The sequence below is a fragment of the Sprattus sprattus genome (genome assembly GCF_963457725.1).
Source record: "Sprattus sprattus genome assembly, chromosome: 4".
Classification (NCBI taxonomy): Eukaryota; Metazoa; Chordata; class Actinopteri; order Clupeiformes; family Clupeidae; genus Sprattus; species Sprattus sprattus.
Window position 1 is genome coordinate 39970335 of NC_137923.1, and position 19096 is coordinate 39989430.

Below are 19096 nucleotides of genomic sequence, written 5' to 3' on the forward strand. Positions count from 1 at the left end.
AAGGTCCAATCCTCGTGAGGGCATCCCATTTGAAAGGGAGAGGCCTCCTGAAGGAAGAATGTGTTTCTTTTTTTTTGCCCTGAAGCACAACTGTAGCCTGAGGCTTTGAACTGTGATACAGCACTCTTGAGTCCCCTTCAGTGTAGGTTTTGGTCACATCTAAAAGAGCTAGCTTTAGCGTCATCCAGCCCTCATACTGCTTCAGTAGCATCAGCATGCTTCAGGAAGTGAAAGCTCTCCACCTGGCCCCAAGTATTGTGTCATATGTCAAGGTTTGTTTATCAGTTCCTGTACCAGGAGCTGTTGAAATGGGTAACTTTAGTTGACTAACTTTCACAACCAGGATATGAACTTTAACACCACAGCTCACTGCGTCTCTATCATATACACACATGCTACATGTGCAAAGTGCACAGCATACAGTGAACTTATTAACACCAGCTGGACATAGTGAAAAGTTATTCACCAGCTATGGCTGACCAGTCCCAAGGATAGAAAGTGGTACTCTGAAGTAAGCAGTCATGAATTCCATGATGACCTTATTTAGCTTTATTTTTCACAGGCACAAGGAGGAATAAAAGTCAATCACAATCCATCCACAGTAGCAGGACCTACTGCTCTCTCTCTCTCTCTCTCTCTCTCTCTCTCTCTCTCTCTCTCTCTCTCTCTCTCTCTCTCTCTCTCTCTCTCCCTCTCTTTCTCTCCCTCTGTGTCTGACCACACCACCCACTAACATTTCCACGCTGTTTGCTGTAGGAGCCAGCATGCTTAGGAGTGTACTGTGGGATATCCAAACACTCTAAGGCTTTCACTTCCACTTGCTTCTGGAATTTCAGTAGGTAGGGACAGCCTGTCAAACCCACAAAAAGGATGGCTAACAAAACGGTTCACTTCAGCCAGCCCAGCAGACCTATACGTTTTTCTGCCTGTGAGTGGTGACTCATGTTATGTATGTGTGATGTATACACATACAGTGTGAGGGAGAGAGAGGGAAAGTACTTATTTAAATTAGAAAGAATTAACAAATTCTATGTCTCAACCAGCATTAACATTTGAATTGATTATTTTGATCTAAAAACTAGTCAGGATCAGGAAGTAAAATGGAACAAAAGACTACACCCAGAAACAGGAAAGGACAAATATCTCCATATCAACAAATGTCAACAGTTTTAGCCTGTCTTTTCTTAGGCTTCATAGCAGGTTTGCGTGTATGACACTGTGCTCATGAAGCCTCAGATGATGATGTTTTAAATGCACTCCCAAGCCCCATCTGGCCCTTTGATCATGTGTCCCACTGCTCAGTGAAATACTGATTACACCAAAGCAAGTTAGTAACAAAGAAACATCTGCCAAAAACATATGTTGGAGGTGAATTACTAGTTCTTCTCTAACCCTTTTAGATTTTCTAGAAGCCACGTGTAACATGGAAGTGAAATATTCAGGCCCTGGGATTTCACTAGTCATTTCTATACGGTAAGGAATTTGGGGGAGTTCATGCTCCCCGTATAGGAACCATGCATTTCTAAGATCCCTTTCTGTTCTCTTGTCATATACCTCTGAGTTTGTGACCGCATTCCATTCCATTCTTTCTCAATCTTTGTGACAATTTGGGACGCAGCTAGTCCGTTCTGCTCCTAGATTTGCATTTGCATTTATTAATTTGCATGCAATTAAAGTGATTTACAAGGAAGGTAATTAAAGTAATACAAGAAAAAATATTTTATTTTTGTTTCAGCGGACTCAAGTCTCAGATATCTGAGAGGAGACTGACGGAAGGGCAGAGGAGTCAAGCTGCGATCACAGAGCAAGAAAAAACAGATTTGAAAAATATTTTATCGCATTCTATACGATCCAGGAACAGCGATGGACCTGTGCAGGAGTACTACACTTCTGGCAGAACATTTTCTTTTTGCGTCCCAGCACATTTTGCACAGAGAATGTCCTGGAATTAAAGACAATGGAGCAAATGCCAGAATGCTTAAGATTCTTCTCAATCTGCACGAGGAGTGGAGTTGCTGTCCAATCAAAACGTCTCCCCACTGGCTTTTGCACCTCCACCCGGAGGCCGGTGAAAACAGAGTGTCCTCAGATGTCTTCTCTGGCCTGACTTATGCGAGGACACGTTTCCAGAGACACGGCAGCAGTGTTTTGATCTGATCTGATCTGAGGCCTTTTCTTCATGGAAACTTTCTCCCTATTCTTGGACGTGGACAGCAGGCAGTCAGTCAGGCAGGCGGTCGGGCTATGAAAGCTCTGTAAAGGGTTGTGAATGTCTTTGTAAGCATAGCCTGTTTAAATAAGGCCTTGTGGCAAAATGCCTGTATATTACTGATGTGCTCTATGCTTTTTTTTGTAACTTTTATTTATGGGAATTTGCCTTCTGAATGGTAGGAAAATAACAATTTAGGAGACCCTGGATGGCTTGTGTTGTAGGGGGCTATGGTCATTGATTGACAGGTGTTGAAAGTTTATGTCAGTATGTCAGACATTTCTTGACAGAAAACAAGGCTTCTGCCTGCCATCAAAACAGTTTTTTGTAATGTGTGTGTTTCTGTGTCTGTATGTCTTTGCTATAGTGCCACATGCTCATGATCTGTTATTTGTTACATTTCTGAGAAAAAGTATGTGTGTCTGTGTGTGTGCACATGTGTGGTCTGTGAGAGTGTGAGAGTGTGTGTGTGTGTGTCTGTCTGTGTGTGGGTGTCTGTCTGTCTGTCTGTCTGACTGTCTGTCTGACTGTCTGTCTGACTGTCTATCGGCCTGTCTGTCTATCTCTCCACTCGCAGGCTGGCTTTTGATGTGGCTACTTTTCTCTCTGTACAACGCATCCCACAGAATACTGGGAGTCTGTTGTCTGATGTTTCAGGAGCTGTTCCTCGTCTCATATCTTCTCCATGATCCCACACACCAAATGTATCAGTGGACACGTGTACCGCAGCAAATATTCAACAGATAGCAAAACATAAAACACTCTCTTCTTCTGAAGCTCTAAAGTTGACATGCAATGCAGTGCAGCCGAGGAGTTTGCCGCCACGTGAAATTCCCCATGGGCTCTCCAGGACAAACGGCTGTTGGGTTTTATGTTGATCTGGGCAGCATCGTGAGGGAAACATTAACAGGGCTTCCTCGGGGTGACTGTTAAGCTGAAGGCATTTATCATTCTGTGACTGAGAGAAGCACTTCACTGCAGTTATGAAGTAAAAAAAAAGTGTTGCCTTCGATTATAAACAGGCTCCCTGAGGCGAACTAGACTGTTTTATTTTCAAAGGAGTTTCTCTGCTGAGGAAGAACAAAAACATATCGTATCACCTCGGTGCATAATATCTGCAACTGAAAAATGAAAGAAAGAAAGAAAGAAAGAGAAACAGAAAGTGTGGGAGGGAGGGAGAGAGGGAGGCAGACCAACCACCGTGACAGATTCAGTGTGTTAGTTAAAATGAAAATCCCTGCTCTGGTCCTCCTGGGCTGCTGTCTCCTGGTGTCTCTCCCCTTGTTTGCTCTGCTCCAGACGAATGAGTCAATGCTGCGGGGATGTGCTGGTTCCTCCCGGCTGCAGTGGAGAGTGCAGAGGAGTGAATCCTGATGGATGAGGTCTGACCCGGTGCCAATTCACAGGCTCTCTCCCCCCCCCCCAGGCATGCAGCCTTACACCTGGCTTTCATAAAGAAGCTAAATCCATGGTGTCTGAGTGTGTGTGTGTGTGTGTGTGTGTGTGTGTGTGTGTGTGCACACGTGTCTCTGTGTGTGTGTGTGTGTTGGATGGTCACACTGCATACGTGGCCTTACTGACAAGTTCAGTTCCAGGAGCTCATTCAGTTCCTTCCCTGCACTCTCGCCGAAAGGTCCCTCTGTGAGGTATGATGTGTGGAGCGCATGTGTAATAATAACCTCTCTTCTACACTTTAAAAGATACTTACATGTGTGACGGGCCTTGGCCTCCCGGAATGAGTGACACTGAAGATGTCAAAATGCTTATCTTTAAAATAACACCAAAAAGATATTTCACATCGTGGTTAACCATGGAATACTGACATCTCTGTTCTAAGTATGAATGTTCGCACCTCTTTGCAAATACAGCCCAAAACGAGAAACTGACGTGTTTCTGATGGTATCAGAATAGATGAATAGATGCACTATATGATAGGCATCACTCCTTCCGCATTTGTGCGAGCGCTAGTTAGCATAAAGTATTCCACAAAATATACCATGACAAGATTGGGAACTCGCATACTCAGGCTTGGGACGTAGGCATGCTAGCAGGAGACTAAAACCCATGGGTGCTATCACGTCTCTCAACGGCAGTTTACCTACTGCACAGTAGCCTACTGCACCCGCTGGCTAGCATTACAAAGGCACCAGCTCAAATCTCACATGTGGGCCTGTGTGTTTTTTCCACTTTTATGCCCTTTATGTGGTTCATTTTGGCCCTCTTTCCAAGAAGGCTTCAAGAAATGGCAGAAGAACAAAAATAAGAGGTTATGTGGAGGGAGAGAGACAAAGGCAGAGGCTATCTTAAAGTGTCGGGTAAGGTTGCTTCAGTCCCATGCGGTCAGGTTGAGGGCACACACACACACACGCACGCACGCACGCACGCACACACACACACACACACTCACTCACACACACACACACACAAACCTTCTTCTAACACGCGTTGCAGAACTGACTAGGCAGTAGCCACGTGTCTTCGTCACTGTTATGGACGTATCATATTAGGTAGGACCACATCTGGGAAACAGCTGCACGAATCTTGGTGGAGAGGAGAATATCTGTGTCTGGCATGTCAACAAAGGATTTTCATACTCTGTCACCCTACCTTGCAGTCTGGAGTCAAATCTGTGCAACTTCTAACAGATTGTACTGAATACCTGGCAGGTCATGAACTCGAGACTAGTGACTTCAGTAAATCAGCTTGTATTCAAAACAGCTCTCTGATGGACGAGCCTAATAACTCTTCATTGGTGTAAACAGCCCACACACAAAAACTTTATGGACACTTTTATGGATGAAAATGAGACCTCACAACAGGTTATGCAATACGCCTCAAAATACATCCTCTGTGTTGGAAAGCATATCCCATTTTCAAGTCCCTTTAAATAATTGTGGCAATTAACATTTGGATTCAGTGACTCATAGATGTTTCCTAAATGAGTTTATTTTTGTTCAGGCCTAGTTTTAATGTGTTTGTGGAGGTTTCTTTAATAGGACTCTGTATTTAATGTCTCGGATTTAAATGAGAGGAACCTGCGACCAATTTCATCGCAGTAAAAGTGCTGTGGTCATTAGATTATCACGCACGCAGAGCATCTTTGGAAAACATTTCAGTATATGTGTGTGTGTGTGTGTGTGTGATTTCCATCTCTGCATGGGAACCTGTGAACTCAAGCGTCTAAGTGAGACCCTGACTCAGATACATGATCTGCACACATGTTTCATCAGACATCATTGAGCTCATTCAGCAGTTATGAGGTAATGTTCCGTCCATCTTACTCTTACTGGGTGAGACTAAACTTCATCTTGATGGCTGCCTAGACTCTCTCGTGGAATTCTTTTAAACACATTAAGCACCTTTTCGCATGTATTTGTTTTAAAGATTATTAAGTACTCCCAGATACACCTTTTTGTCTGTGTGTGTGTGTGTGTGTGTGTGTGTGTGTGTGTGTGTGTGTGTGTGTGTGTGTGTGTGTGTGTGTGTGTGTGTGTGTGAGTGTGTGTGTGTGTGTGTGTGTGTGTGTTCATGTAGGGGTCATGTAGTGTTAGTTTAGGACCGGTACATTCTCAGAGAGGGAGTGTGCTCAACTGTATGGGGAAAGATGGGAAAGAGAAGAAGAGGAAGTAGCAGGGAGTGAGTCAGTGAGGTTAATGAGGTTGTGTGTTGTCCAGCTTAGTGTCTCTCAGCCCCTGTTAGTCCTCTGGTGTGATGTATCCACCTTTGCCACTTTAATCCTTGAGTGTGTGTGTGTGTGTGTGTGTGTGTGTGTGTGTGTGTGTTTGTGTGTTAGTCGAGAGTACAGCACATTCGTAGGCCTCAGTACAAATGTACCTTCTTGCTGAGGGTGAAACACACAACAGGATGTGTGAAGTGCAGGATTGCACAAGAGACACTTAAGTCAGGGGAGAAGTCTGGAGGGGAGTGTTTCAACAGTTACAGCTACTGACCCTTAGAAGCAGAAGAAGCATTGCGAGACTGAACACAGCCACCACCACAGTGTCATTTCAAAGGGAAGGGAAAAGCGGACTGTGCCTCCCACCCCTAAATAAAATGTCCTTAACCTGAATACAATGCAACCCAGGGCCGGAGTGGGGCCACTTTTCAGCCCGGGAATTTCAGGCCCATGACCAGCCCACTTTATCCATGGTAGCGGAAATTGAATAAATGAAGCAACAGTTCAGCTCTTACTATTCTGATTTTTTTTTTATTAATACCATGGTTCAACAAATAATGTAAAGGTTAAATAATAATCCACTTAAACTGAGAGGCCAACAAAAAATATTCCGCTATTCCACAAGGATATTGATAATTAACAAAAGCAGAAATAAATAAATAAAGCATTTGAAACCTATCCCACTCTTCAACAACGAGGATATTGATCTAATGTTTACAGTTCAACTCACAGTACAGTAAACAGTTACATTGGGAATATCACCAACAGCATCTACAGCATCAGTAACCGCCTAAGCATTGCACTGGTTTCAGCCACTTTATCTATAACTGTGTCACTGCTTCTAGACATGAGGATTTCCTTTTCTGTGCACATTAACATTAAATCCATCAAGTTCTCCTGACTCAATGAGCTTCGAAGCCTATTCTTCACAAATGTTAGGGTTTGGAAAGCTTCTCTCACATGCAACCTGTGTGATGGACAAAGTCAACCCAAACTTATATGCTTACCTAATGACATGACAAGCATCTGTGAGGAGGTTGTACAGTGAGAGTATTAAATGGGCACAAATGGCAAATGGAACAGGTCCTGCTTTCAAGCTCCATCTCTGGTTCTTCCATATATGGTAGTCCGCCACTATCCTCCTGACCTTCCTGTGCCATCTCACTAGCCTACATGCCCTGACAGTACAACCTTCAAGAGAGGACTTTTTCAGTCTCTCCCACTGGTATGCCAGGCTAGACAGCTCAGTTTGTAATGTGCTAACAGTAACTCTGTAATCAAATGTAAGCAGACATTTGCTGATTTCCTGGAGTGCTGAGTTAGGGAGCCCATCTATCTTTATTTCAGGAATGTTTTTAGGGTCAAGACAAACTAAATCTGAGGCAAGTTTTGCATTTGCTGAAAACCTCCTATCCATGCTACCTGCCACAGTGTCCAGAATAACATTATGGACATTCACTTCGAAAGCAACATCAGATGAGACAACTGGTTCATCATCTAAAATCTCCCCTGGCATTCTTTTCTTTCATCAAGCACTGTCATATAGCCTACTGCTCTTTCTTACATTAAATAACTTTAATTCATATTGTTTATTTGGTTAACCTCTCTACCTGTCCCTGTAGTCATGGCCTCCTCATTGCACATTTCGTGCTCATCATTTTCAGCAGGAGTCATTTTACCATATATTGGGTGATATAAAAAGGCTAATATTTCAATTAAATGTAATATTTTGCTTGCGAATAGGTTTACAACGCTACAACGATATTAACCAACGCTACAATGCTAGCCGAATATTTACGTTGATAATCATTAGGCCTATGTCTCTCTTTACCAGTTGCCACTTGTGTTTTTACCTCTTGAAAATAAATCGGTAAACTTGGCACATTTGGCAGCATCCTCCTCCAATGCCTTTCTTTATTTCAAACTGGCTTTTTCAGCCCCTCCTGGCCTTTTCCTCCCATCCATCCTCCCTGCCTCGTATCGATGCGTTTGGGCCGGCCCAGCAGCAGTCTAATGAGAAAACTTTTTGGAAAAGACGGGCTGTGGACCCAACCAACTCTATTTGGGAGGGGAGAACTTCCTCGCATGGTACAACCCATGCCGAGGCTGCGGTGTCAGAATGTGAAACGTGTTTAGCCTACTTTAAAGGCACCCAGTGCAACTTTCGAGGCTTAAAAATAAACATTCAATTTCTAGTCTTTTTTACACATAGTAAGTTTCAATAACTCCATACCATTACATACCGACATTCAAGCAGCAAAGATGAGACGTCGTTGTGTGGTGAGAACTGATAGAAAATCGATAACAACAACAATCGCCGCCATTTTCTTTATTTTTTGGTAACCTACAATAAATAAAGCAGGTTCCAGTCAATGGAAAAATGGCTTCTCCCCACCGGCGATTGTTGTTGTTTACGATTTTCTATCAGTTCTCACCACACAACGACGTCTCATCTTTGCTCCTTGAATGTCGATATGTAATGGTATGGAGTTATTGAAACTTACTACGTGCAAAAAAGACTAGAAATTGAATGTTTATTTTTCATTGAATGTTTACATAAAGTTGCACTGGGTGCCTTTAAGAGAAGATGAACGAACGTGACAAATGTCAAAAAATTAAATTCTCGACCGGCACAGAAGTGAAGTGGCCCACCGGGAAAGCTCCCGATTCTCCCGATTACCCACCCCGGGCCTGATGCAACCCACATAATAGGAAATCAGCCCTGTTGAAAAGACTTCTCACACACTCAGTTTTCTGTGCCACCGAACGCTATCAAATGCACTTCTCTTTTCAGCCTTTCATTGTTACTGTAATATTGTTGAAACAGCAATGATTTTTTTTTTTTAAATGGCGTTCTTCTGTTTTAAAAAAACCTTTATTTTATTCTTTGCTAGTGCAACACGACGCACTGTTATGACAAGCTCCACAATAACACTACAGCTCGCATGATCAGCCTTCTCTCTTCATCCACCTAATACTATAAAGCCTAAAAAACAGACCCAAACAGAGATTATAGGCAAAATAAGGGCTGGCAAAACAAGTCAAAAAAGAGAGACTTAGGCATAACAGTGACTAGTGAAAGACATGGTGTCACAGGCGAGGGGAGCCAACACGTGGAGAATGGAGGCCCATCTCAGCCTGATACCGCCAGAGGTTTGGACAGCTGCAGTCGTTCCTAAGCAGAGTATTTGGGTAGATTACAGCAGCGCTGATTATGTTAAAAACAGGCTAAGTTAAACATTCGCTCCCAGAGTCCTGGTTGCATACAAAGGCCCCCCCCCCGCTGCCCCTTGTTTTGATAGTTTTGATATTCAGAGGAGGGTGCTTTTCAGGGTGGGCAAGTGGTACACTTAGCATGGTACATATTCTAGGTTTTCCTTGCTCCTGGGATCTGCTGTAACATCAAACAGAGTTTAAGAGCAAAGGGGAGCCACAGAAAGGCAAGCAAAGAGAGGGAGAGAGCGAGTGAGAGAGAGAGAGGGATAGAGAGAGAGAGGGATAGAGAGAGAGAGAGAGAGGGATAGAAAGAGATAGGGATAGAGAGAGGGATAGAGAGAGAGAGGGATAGAAAGAGAGAGGGATAGAGAGAGAGAGAGAGAGAGGGATAGAGAGAGAGAGGGGGAGAGAGAGAGAGAACTCTATCTTTCTTGTCCCATCTGAAACATTACTGACCTGGATCCCCGTGGGCGAGGGACGCCGTCCTGAGAGGGTATCCAGTTTGTTCATTTTGAGCGGCCTCTCGTCCTCCCCTCGCTAGCCTCTCCTCAGGCAGGCCTTTTGTCTCCCTGTGCCGACTCACACGCTTCCATCTCAGGACGTGTGTTCGTTGGCATGTCGAGAGGGAAAAGTTGTTTTTGCTTGTGTCTTTCTCTCTCTCTCTCTCTCATTTCTCTCTCTCTCTCTCTGGTGTATCGTGCTAAAGAGCAAGGTTCTTCTTTTGAACACACAAATCACTTGTATGTTGACATTTACAGTCGCTGTGAACTTTATTGATATTGAACAAATATGAATAATTAGCTTTATAAGAAGTCTCAACTGACCCCAGAGCAGATTTCTTTTTTAAATCAAGTACCTTTTGAAAGTAAGGCAGTAAACAGGCACTTAGATTTAATATTATCTCTTTACAACTCACACAGGTCTGACACAGGGCAAGATAAAATTGGCCTAGAAGTGGCCCTTGTGTCAGTTGTGGTGCTTGTACTTTGTGTGAGTTTTTATAGTTGTTTGTTTGTGTATTTGTTTGCTTTACTTTGCTTACTTACATCCTCATGCAACAGAAGTGTAGCTTTGCTATATGTGTGGGCCAAAAAAGAGACCTGCTCGTAAAAAGCACAGTTGCAAGTTTTCATTCTCTCTCTCTCTTTCTAGCACGCTCTCCACGATGGCAGATGTTAAACAGTCGATCATAAATAAGATGACTTTTCTCTCTGAGATAAGGCTAAGTGTAGTCTTTGGAGTGAAAAAAGCCATCATGCAACATCATAGGTTAGGCATTTGGGTAATGTAGCCTTATAGCAACTTTTTTTTTTTTTCCATTTTGTTGTTTATTGGAGACTGAGATGTAGTTTTTTCCTGTTTTCCAGACCACACCTCATTGTTTAGCTTGCTCAGCTAAACAATTCACAGGAAGTCAGATTGATTAAACTTGTTCTTATTCTGTGTCCCCGAAGGGAAAGATCGACAACAGACCACGTTCGTGTCTCCACACACATACAGAAATCAAAGCTTAGGAAGACATCGCCAAAACATTTACAATCAATGCACTCAAACATCGCCAAAACAAGTCATTTACACTCAAAAGTGAGACAAAAAATTGTCTTTGAAAGAAAAAGTTACAGGTTTGTTGCGAGCAGTTAAGAGAGTAAGACTGTCAATAACAGAAATCTGCCTGACAGTCAGTTCCAATCAGCAGGCGTCTCGGAAGCCATTTTAGCGCAGTTTAGCGAGCTGGATCAGGATGCAGCTCCTAATCCCTAAAAAATGCCTTTAATCAGTGGTGCAGATGGTGGCCATAAAGATTCAGCAGCTCTGAAGAGTATGCCATAACATCAGCATTAAACAAAGGGACCGGGGCTGCTCGCGGCCTGGCTCCAGCTCCCCATTTGCACGGATGTTTGCGTGGAGCAAAGAACCCCGGGCTCTTCCCCCTTGGCTTTGCACTAGCATTAGAGTTTGAAAAAGTCAGGCCAAGCCCCCATCTGAAAACAACAGCAGATCGCTCCCAGCAAATTCAGTTGAAATGCCAGAAGCAGCGAGATGTTACCAAAAAAGGCCCTGGAGTTGACATAGCTGTTGTTGTTGCAACCCTAACAAGGCCAGCTATGAGTATGTTCATCATGTTGCCAAAATAGCTGACAGTGTCTGAAAATATGGCAAGGTCATCTCACGAAATACTCACACATTTCTCCAGTACACACAGCTGACACCCCACACCCCCCACCCACTTGCACATACATCAACACACACACACAGTGAGTTTGTTTAAAATGGTAATCAACATGCCAAAGCAAACATTCAGCCTTCAGTCCTCGCTGACAATCTCCTCAGGGGACTAATCTGACTGGTCCCTCCCCTGTGCGTCCTTGCTCAGCTCTCACCAAGATCCAGCGTATCAACTGAGAATAATGCGATAGAAAATTTGATATCATTTTTATAAATTACTGTATATAATATTATTATTTTGCTCCATATAATATTAAAACCTCACATTTGTGGCATAGACCTTGGTTTTAGTCTTGGTTTTGGTATGCCAGGCGTATGTCAAGTGTGTTCAACTAGACAACATTCAACATGAAGTCCAACATTAAGAAAGGTCGGTTCCTTCTGGGTACAAAACCAGTCCATCCAAAAGCTCCTCCCTTCTTCCCTATCAAAACACTCCTCTCCACAAAGTTTGTCATTCATAGTCCTCCTCGTTGAGTGTGTTGTTGGTGTCTGACATCACGTAGACAGATTTACTCTTCTTCTTGCGGTTGCTGGTGCTATTGCTCCCTGCCGTTTCAGCCAGGGAAAGGTACGAGGCTATGCTGTTCCTCACTCCATAGCTTACCATGTTCTTGGTTTGCTGGTTGTCTGGACAGTTCGGGTTAATAAGTTGTGACCTGTGGTTAGTGTCAGAGAAAAGACGGGTTAAAACATGCCATGCTAAGCCAAGCCACATCAGAAAAGACATTTGTTGTGCAGTGCAAAGGATTGTCACTGAATGGATGGCGTGTGAGATGGATCCATATCTTCTGTGTGTGTGAGTGAGTATGTGTGTGTGTGTGTGTGTGTGTGTGTGTGTGTGTGTGTGGGTGTGTGTGTGTGTGTGTGTGTGTAAAGAGATGTGAAGACAAACAAAGTGATAAATAACAATGAAACTTGAAATGAGGAGTGATGGTGGGCGTACTTGTCCACGTTCTTCCATTCGAAGTTGCGGCGCATCACCACAGGTGGGGGCTGGGTAATGGAGCTGGGGGTGCTGGATGAGTAGGCCAGACAGGGAATGGTCAGAACACAACAGAGGCCATCTGCAGCGTCTGTGGGGTCACACACACACACACACACACACACACACACACACACACACACACACACACACACACACACACACACACACACACACACACAAACACACACTCACACACACACACACATACACATACACACACACACATACACATACAATGCACACGTAGAGAAAGACATTTGTGGGGACACACAAAACCACATGGATGTGTACGCACAAAAGCACATATAAAACAGATAAAAACACCCACATGGAGGTATGTATGCCCACACATACACAGACATAGAGCATATGCACAGACACACACAAACACACACATGGACATAGAGTATATTCACAGACAAACACATACACACGCACACACATACGAGTCTTTTTAAAACTGAAAACAAAATCATAGGAAATCAGCCGTTTTCAAAACATACAACAAACGAATGACTAAACTACAGACACAAATACACACACTAATCATTTTGTAAACACACACTGTCCAACAATCACAACATGTACAGCTTGTTCTTTTGCCTGCATGATCACAAACAAACATACATACTGACCAGACAGATAACTAACAGACACGAAACACACATACACTCAGGGAATATATCATCTTTCTCTCCTTTTAATTGTCAAACACACATAAACACACTGCTCTGACCATACGTAGAACCTACGTAACCAAAGACGCACGAGGCAATAATCCTGTAAACATGAGTGACACACACACACACACACACACTCGCTCACATGCAGACACACACACATACACACAAACGCGCAGACAAACCCACACAAGTAGGCTAAACGGTCTGCCTATGATTTACAGGTTTACAAGAATAATCCTGTAAACATTCAGTGACACACAGACACACTCACTCACATCCACACACACACACACACACACACACACACACACACACACACACACACACAGTTAAGTAGGCGGAATTCTTGTGCACGTATTGTGTAAGCCTATTACTGCCTGTGACAGAAGTGTCAATATAGCTATTATGCCAGTTGTATGAGAAGGAACCACCCTGTTGACTTCAAGGTATATTTAAAAGTATGGCGGGCAATAGTAAAATGCATTTTCCCAACGTAGTCAGCGTAATTGACTGCTCACTGCAGTCATGAAACACCTCACCAAGAGAGGATGATCAGTTTGATAAAAAACACAACTTTTAAATCAGTACTAAAGTAATTGGAGACTCCCCTCCGACTCTCCACTCTCACAAATTGCCAAATGGAGAAGTGTGTGATGTCGTTAAGAATACATTGTCATTGTAATGAATCTATCCTTCACTTTTATCCTTCACTGTTTTGCCCATTAGTCCTAATTTAACTTTGAACACAGATGTGACCCACACGGCAGCTGATTCCTCCAATCAACCCACAGGATGCGCAGCGAGAGAATTTAAAGTTCATCAATAGGTGCGGATTCCATGGGTAGCTAACCTGGAAGATGTACATGCTAACATGCTAATGCTAAGGTGCGTCTCGACCCATATTAGGATAACTGTGGGAGTGGACGTTAAGCACGTTCATCTGCACATGACCTGATGCTGGATGTGACTCACATTCAGATTAATGAAGAGAACAGGCTTATGATGTGTGTACATTGTGTTTCATAACTGACGAAAAACCTCAGTCGAGGTTGTCCTCTGACAAATTGTACACAAAGATGGACAAATTTGGCCCTAAAACTTCTATCATCGTTTCCCAGACCTGGGGCCTCATGTACAAAAATTGCACAAGCACAAAAAATTAACTTTGACGCTCTCGGTTGGATGTATCAAGAGTAAAATGAATGTGTACGTGCGTTCTTCCATGTCAACCTCATGTCTATGCACATTTCTAATGGTTTTATTCATGATACTAGCTCCAGCAGAAAGTGTCACTCCTGGAAAAAAATGAACTAGCCAGTTATCTCCTCACTCACCCTGACACACACACATTCACTGAAACACACACACATACACATATACATGGTAAGCAGAGGGTAACTGCTGAGAAAAACATTCAGTCGGAACCTGCACTGACCTGAGTAGTGGTTCACCATGTCTTCCAAGCACTGGAAGGTGAGGCGGGGAGAGATGTAGTACCAGCTGTTGTCCATGCGGAAGATTTTATAGTGCTTGATGGCCCGGTGCCGCACAGACAAGGAGTACATCCCTTTGAGAGAAACCATGCCGGTTAGAGATACTGAACTGTTTTACTAATATTACAACTTCAAGCATTTCTACTGCAGTGTATATGAGGTATCTGTCTAGTGCATGGACGGATTATTAATCCATGGCCCGTGACAAAGTGTTCCCATATTTTTCATATTTTTCACATGCAAATGACCCCCCCCCCCCCCCTTCACCCTGAGCTCATGGGCCCCTGGGTAAGTAGGCCCGTTCGGTAATCCATCTCTGGTCAAGTGGTGTATCATATCATGAGATCAAGCATTTCTATTGCAGTTATGTATCAGGCATGTACTGTATGTCTCTAGTGATGTAACAAATTATGAGTTTACAGTTGGTTTCCTAACTAAATTGTTAAATTCTAGAATAAGATGTGTATGCTGCAGATGATAATCTTGCAGATGTGTATGTCATTGCATGACGAGCAGACAGACTTGTGTGGAGCTATAAGCGGATGTGTTTGGTACTATAAAAAGCCCTTATCTTACCTCTCTGTTTCGGGCTCTCTCTGACCATAAAGGACCCCACCACATTTCCGGGCAAGCGCAGGAGCTCTTCAGCCTTTTGCCTCACCACCCCCTCGAACAGCCATCTTGGCACGGAGACGAGCGCAGAGAGAGAAAAAAAATCTATCCTGTGACCGTTTCACATTTTTCTTAAACTTGGTTCTGTTTTTTTTCTTTTGGCAAAAGGTTTTATGTCATGGGACGTTGTAGCGACACTTGCAAAAACAACCAGAAATGCACTTATCACAAAATTCTCACACGGCTATCAAGCACTGTGACTGAATGGGATGTAAATTATATCTGTAAATATGTCTATAAATTTGTAAATATGATACATGACAGCCCACATGGAATTGAAAGCTGCCATGCACACAGAGAAGAAATGAAAGAGAGAAGACAAAGCTCACCCATGGTAAATCTTTGCAATGCAGAGGTTTGGAATGTAGTTGTCATTGCCTGTTTTCAGGGACCGGACTTTCCACCAGGGACCTTCCCTAAGAACCGCAGAACAACACAAGAACACACATATGAGAGGAGAGCACCATGACAACATGGCCATGCCGAAGCACACTCAAGGCCCACAACACAAAGTATCCACACAACCTAGTATTGCATGTAGGTGTAGAGTTTCTTCTGAATGTAGACTCACTCTGCTAGGCCCTTGAGTCTTTCCCCCATCCTGAAGATAGGCTCGCTTATGTCTGGGGACGGGTAGTCCACGAGCACGACCAGGACATCATCGTCATTTGCTGCAGAATGGTGATGCCACACAGTGTCACTAAAAAGTTACTAACCAAAGCTACTAAACCACTAAAGTATCTAAAGTGAATCCACTACGAAACTCAAAACAAAGATGAACCCTTCACTTAATAACAAGAAGAGAAGAGACACAGAGAACTGGATTCTATTTCTGTTACTTTTTGCTGGTGAATTCTTCTATCCTTTTGTCTTTGTCGCCTTATAATATTTAACGTGTTTGATGCCACACAACCAAGACAAATTCCTTGCATGTGGGAACCTATTTGGCCCAATGAACCCATTTCTGATTCTGAAGCGCCTTTAAAATGGCAGATAATACTTTAGCAAGAGTTGTGATTAACAAAACACTAAGTGAACAAGACAGACCATCGGCAACACCAGGACAACAACAATGAGGGCTTGCCTTTCAGCTGAGCGTCGACATCAGCCAGGACGTCTTCCTGGAAGTCCCCAGTCCTGCTCTTGGCGTTTCCCATGTCTGACTGTCCACGTCTGGTGGATCTCCACGCAGCTCTGCCGGTCGACCACAGTCAGCAGTCGGAGCTCATTCTCCAAACCAGACTTCCCATTCAGTTTGGTAAGGAGACACGGAGAAGAGAAGAGAAGAGAAGAGAAGGAAAGAGAAGAGAAGAGAAGAGAAGAGAAGAGAAGAGAAGAGAAGAGAAGAGAAGGAAAGAGATATAAAAATGGATCTTGTGTTTATTAGCACAAGCTCCACACCTCTGACCAGCGCTTCAGTGCTGCAAGTTTTGTAACTTCCTCCAAACGGCGCAAGTATTATCTGTACTGAGACACACTCAGCTGAATGGGGAAGCTGTGGCTAGGTGTTGACTACCACAATTTTCCACTGGGTCTGCTCGAGAGATAACAGAAGATAGAGAGACCCATGCTATTGCTATTTAAACACCATTGCTGACCATTTTTTTGAAAAATCTTCAAACTGATCTGCACAAAACTGTCAGAGAATGTTGGTCGCAAGGGATGAATCGAGAAATAATGTGATATTGGCCAAGCGGTGTTTACGTCCACAGAGCTTCCTCTTTTTGTTTGCTCATACTGTTAATGATATTTAGCTCCCATTAGTTCCACATCTACGGTGACGTTTTACATATCAGTAGTGTGAGGGTATGTGTTGACTGGGTGAAGGGGACTCTTCAGAATGTTCATGCAACTGAACACAGGAGCTTCTCCATGAATTAGTCCCTGACTTTAACATTTCCAGTTGGAGACATAAAACACTTTTGTCATTGTATCAAAGTCAGTGAAATGTATTCACTGTAACTGCAGTCTCAGACTTGCTAGTTGGCTAGAATTCTCCACCTATCCACAAGGTTCACCAATGATCACTGTGAATGAGGAAGGGCTGTTTCTGAAGAATAACACAAACTATACTTTTTTTTCTCAGATCATTCTTTGATCTATCATGTGTAACTATGCTTTTATTTATAAAAAAAATTGGTCTTTTGTGCTTTTTACAGAAATTGTCTGTGGAAAACCAAGTGCAAATATGAACGTTATAGTTTAAACATACAAACTTCCATGGATTTTTAGCAACACCTTAAAATTCATAATCATAATCATAATCATTTCCAGTTTCTTAGGCTTTTAATAAATCATTTGAAATAGTTATGAAATGAAGCAGCAGTTCAAGTTCAAGCTACATGTTTTAGTCAGATTTTAGATTCTTAGTGACAAGTACAGTAAATTGCAATGGTAACATTTTAATGGCGAACATATCTGTAGCTTAACTCCTTGGAACATTTGTATCCACACCCTCAGAATAACTTGTCTCTTCATTGGACACACTCTGTGACTTTCCATATGTAGACCTGTGCTTTACAAATAGACTAGCATCTGTCAAGATTATGTGATTTAATTTTGCATTTTGTTTCTGTGTTTTTCAAAAGGCCACATTCGCCACACATGAGAGAACTCACCGAAAACTGCAACAGATGACCCCTCTAACAGGAACACGACTCAGTCGGCTCTCACGTCTCATAAAGGGGAACACACACATGCAGTTGCCTCTCCAATACTGTTATGGCTGGCTTGGCAGAGGCTCTCTGAAGCTGATCTACGTGACAGAATGACCATCCCTGTCATACGCATCACTTCTGCCAGAATGAGGAAGACAAGAGATCTTGACATCCCTTTTAACACCACGAGAATGTGTGAGAAGGGCGATGATGAAATGAGAGGACTGTTAAAGAGGACATTCATTTCTACCTCTGTTGTAAAGAAGGGACTCCAGATGATGGGAGACACAGACAGCTCAAAGAGACGGACAACCAGAGCCAGGGGTCGAGCGAGGGTCACAAATGACCACTCATCCCTTATAACCCTACAATTTTGGTTTTTAATACTGCACAGGCCTCTGGCGTGCTAAAGCGTGCTGACCACACTTTAAGACACTTTAGGCAGAAGCTTTAGAATTACTCGACAGTTAATGCAGGAGTTTTCAACACTGGGGTCGCGACCCCATGAGGGGTCGCCTGAAATCTTAATGGGGTCGCCTGAAATATCCAAGTGTAAGGAAAAAAATACTGTTGAAAAAAAAAATTAATTATAATTCTATCAAAAGTATTATTATGACTAAAGCACCACATACACCCCTAAAGTAACATATATTATCGATAGGATTTTTATAAATTCGTTTTATAAAACCGATGATGCCACAAGGATAACGTAACTAAGTTCCGTTCCCTGCCTGCACAAGTAACAAGCGACGTCACATCTATTACCTTGCGAGGGCAGTAACAACTGAAAACGACACAAAATGGAAAGATTTCTTCGCCCGCCTGACACCTCAAAGAACAGACAAGCCATACCCGACGAACAGACACCTAAAAGACATTAGGTGCTATGAAAATGGCAAAAGCGATGTATGGGGAAGAACAGGCAAAAAAATTAAAAGTGATACCTCTGTCTGACAACCACAGAACCGGACTTTGAAAGGCTGCAGTGTGAGGGCTCAGATATCTCATTAGATGTGGTGAGTGGAGAGACACTTTGTCAAGTAATTTTTGTTGTTGTTGAAATGTTGCCTAGTAGGCTATTTGATTGAAAATAAAATGTGAACTAAATAAAATAAAATTGTGCACTAAACTGGTTTCGCTGTATTTCCAACACAGTATACCATATAAAAACATCAAACATTAATAATATGGCATGCCATCCAGGAAATTAACATTTGAATATATATATACAAAAGTCTGAATATATATACAAAAGTCTGAATGTATATAAAAAACT

General features: G+C 42.8%; 1 protein-coding gene across 1 annotated transcript; it reads right to left on the reverse strand.

Moving 5' to 3' along the window:
• Window positions 1-11781: 11781 nt before the first annotated feature.
• On the reverse strand, window positions 11782-16320 carry sla1a (Src like adaptor 1a; the record flags this gene model as incomplete). The annotated part of the gene is made up of 7 exons (XM_080837518.1): window positions 11782-11986; window positions 12274-12403; window positions 14434-14565; window positions 15068-15171; window positions 15493-15579; window positions 15735-15834; window positions 16248-16320. 7 exons carry the CDS (start codon window positions 16318-16320, stop codon window positions 11782-11784), a joined length of 831 nt encoding a protein of 276 aa, XP_080693644.1.
• Window positions 16321-19096: the final 2776 nt, after the last annotated feature.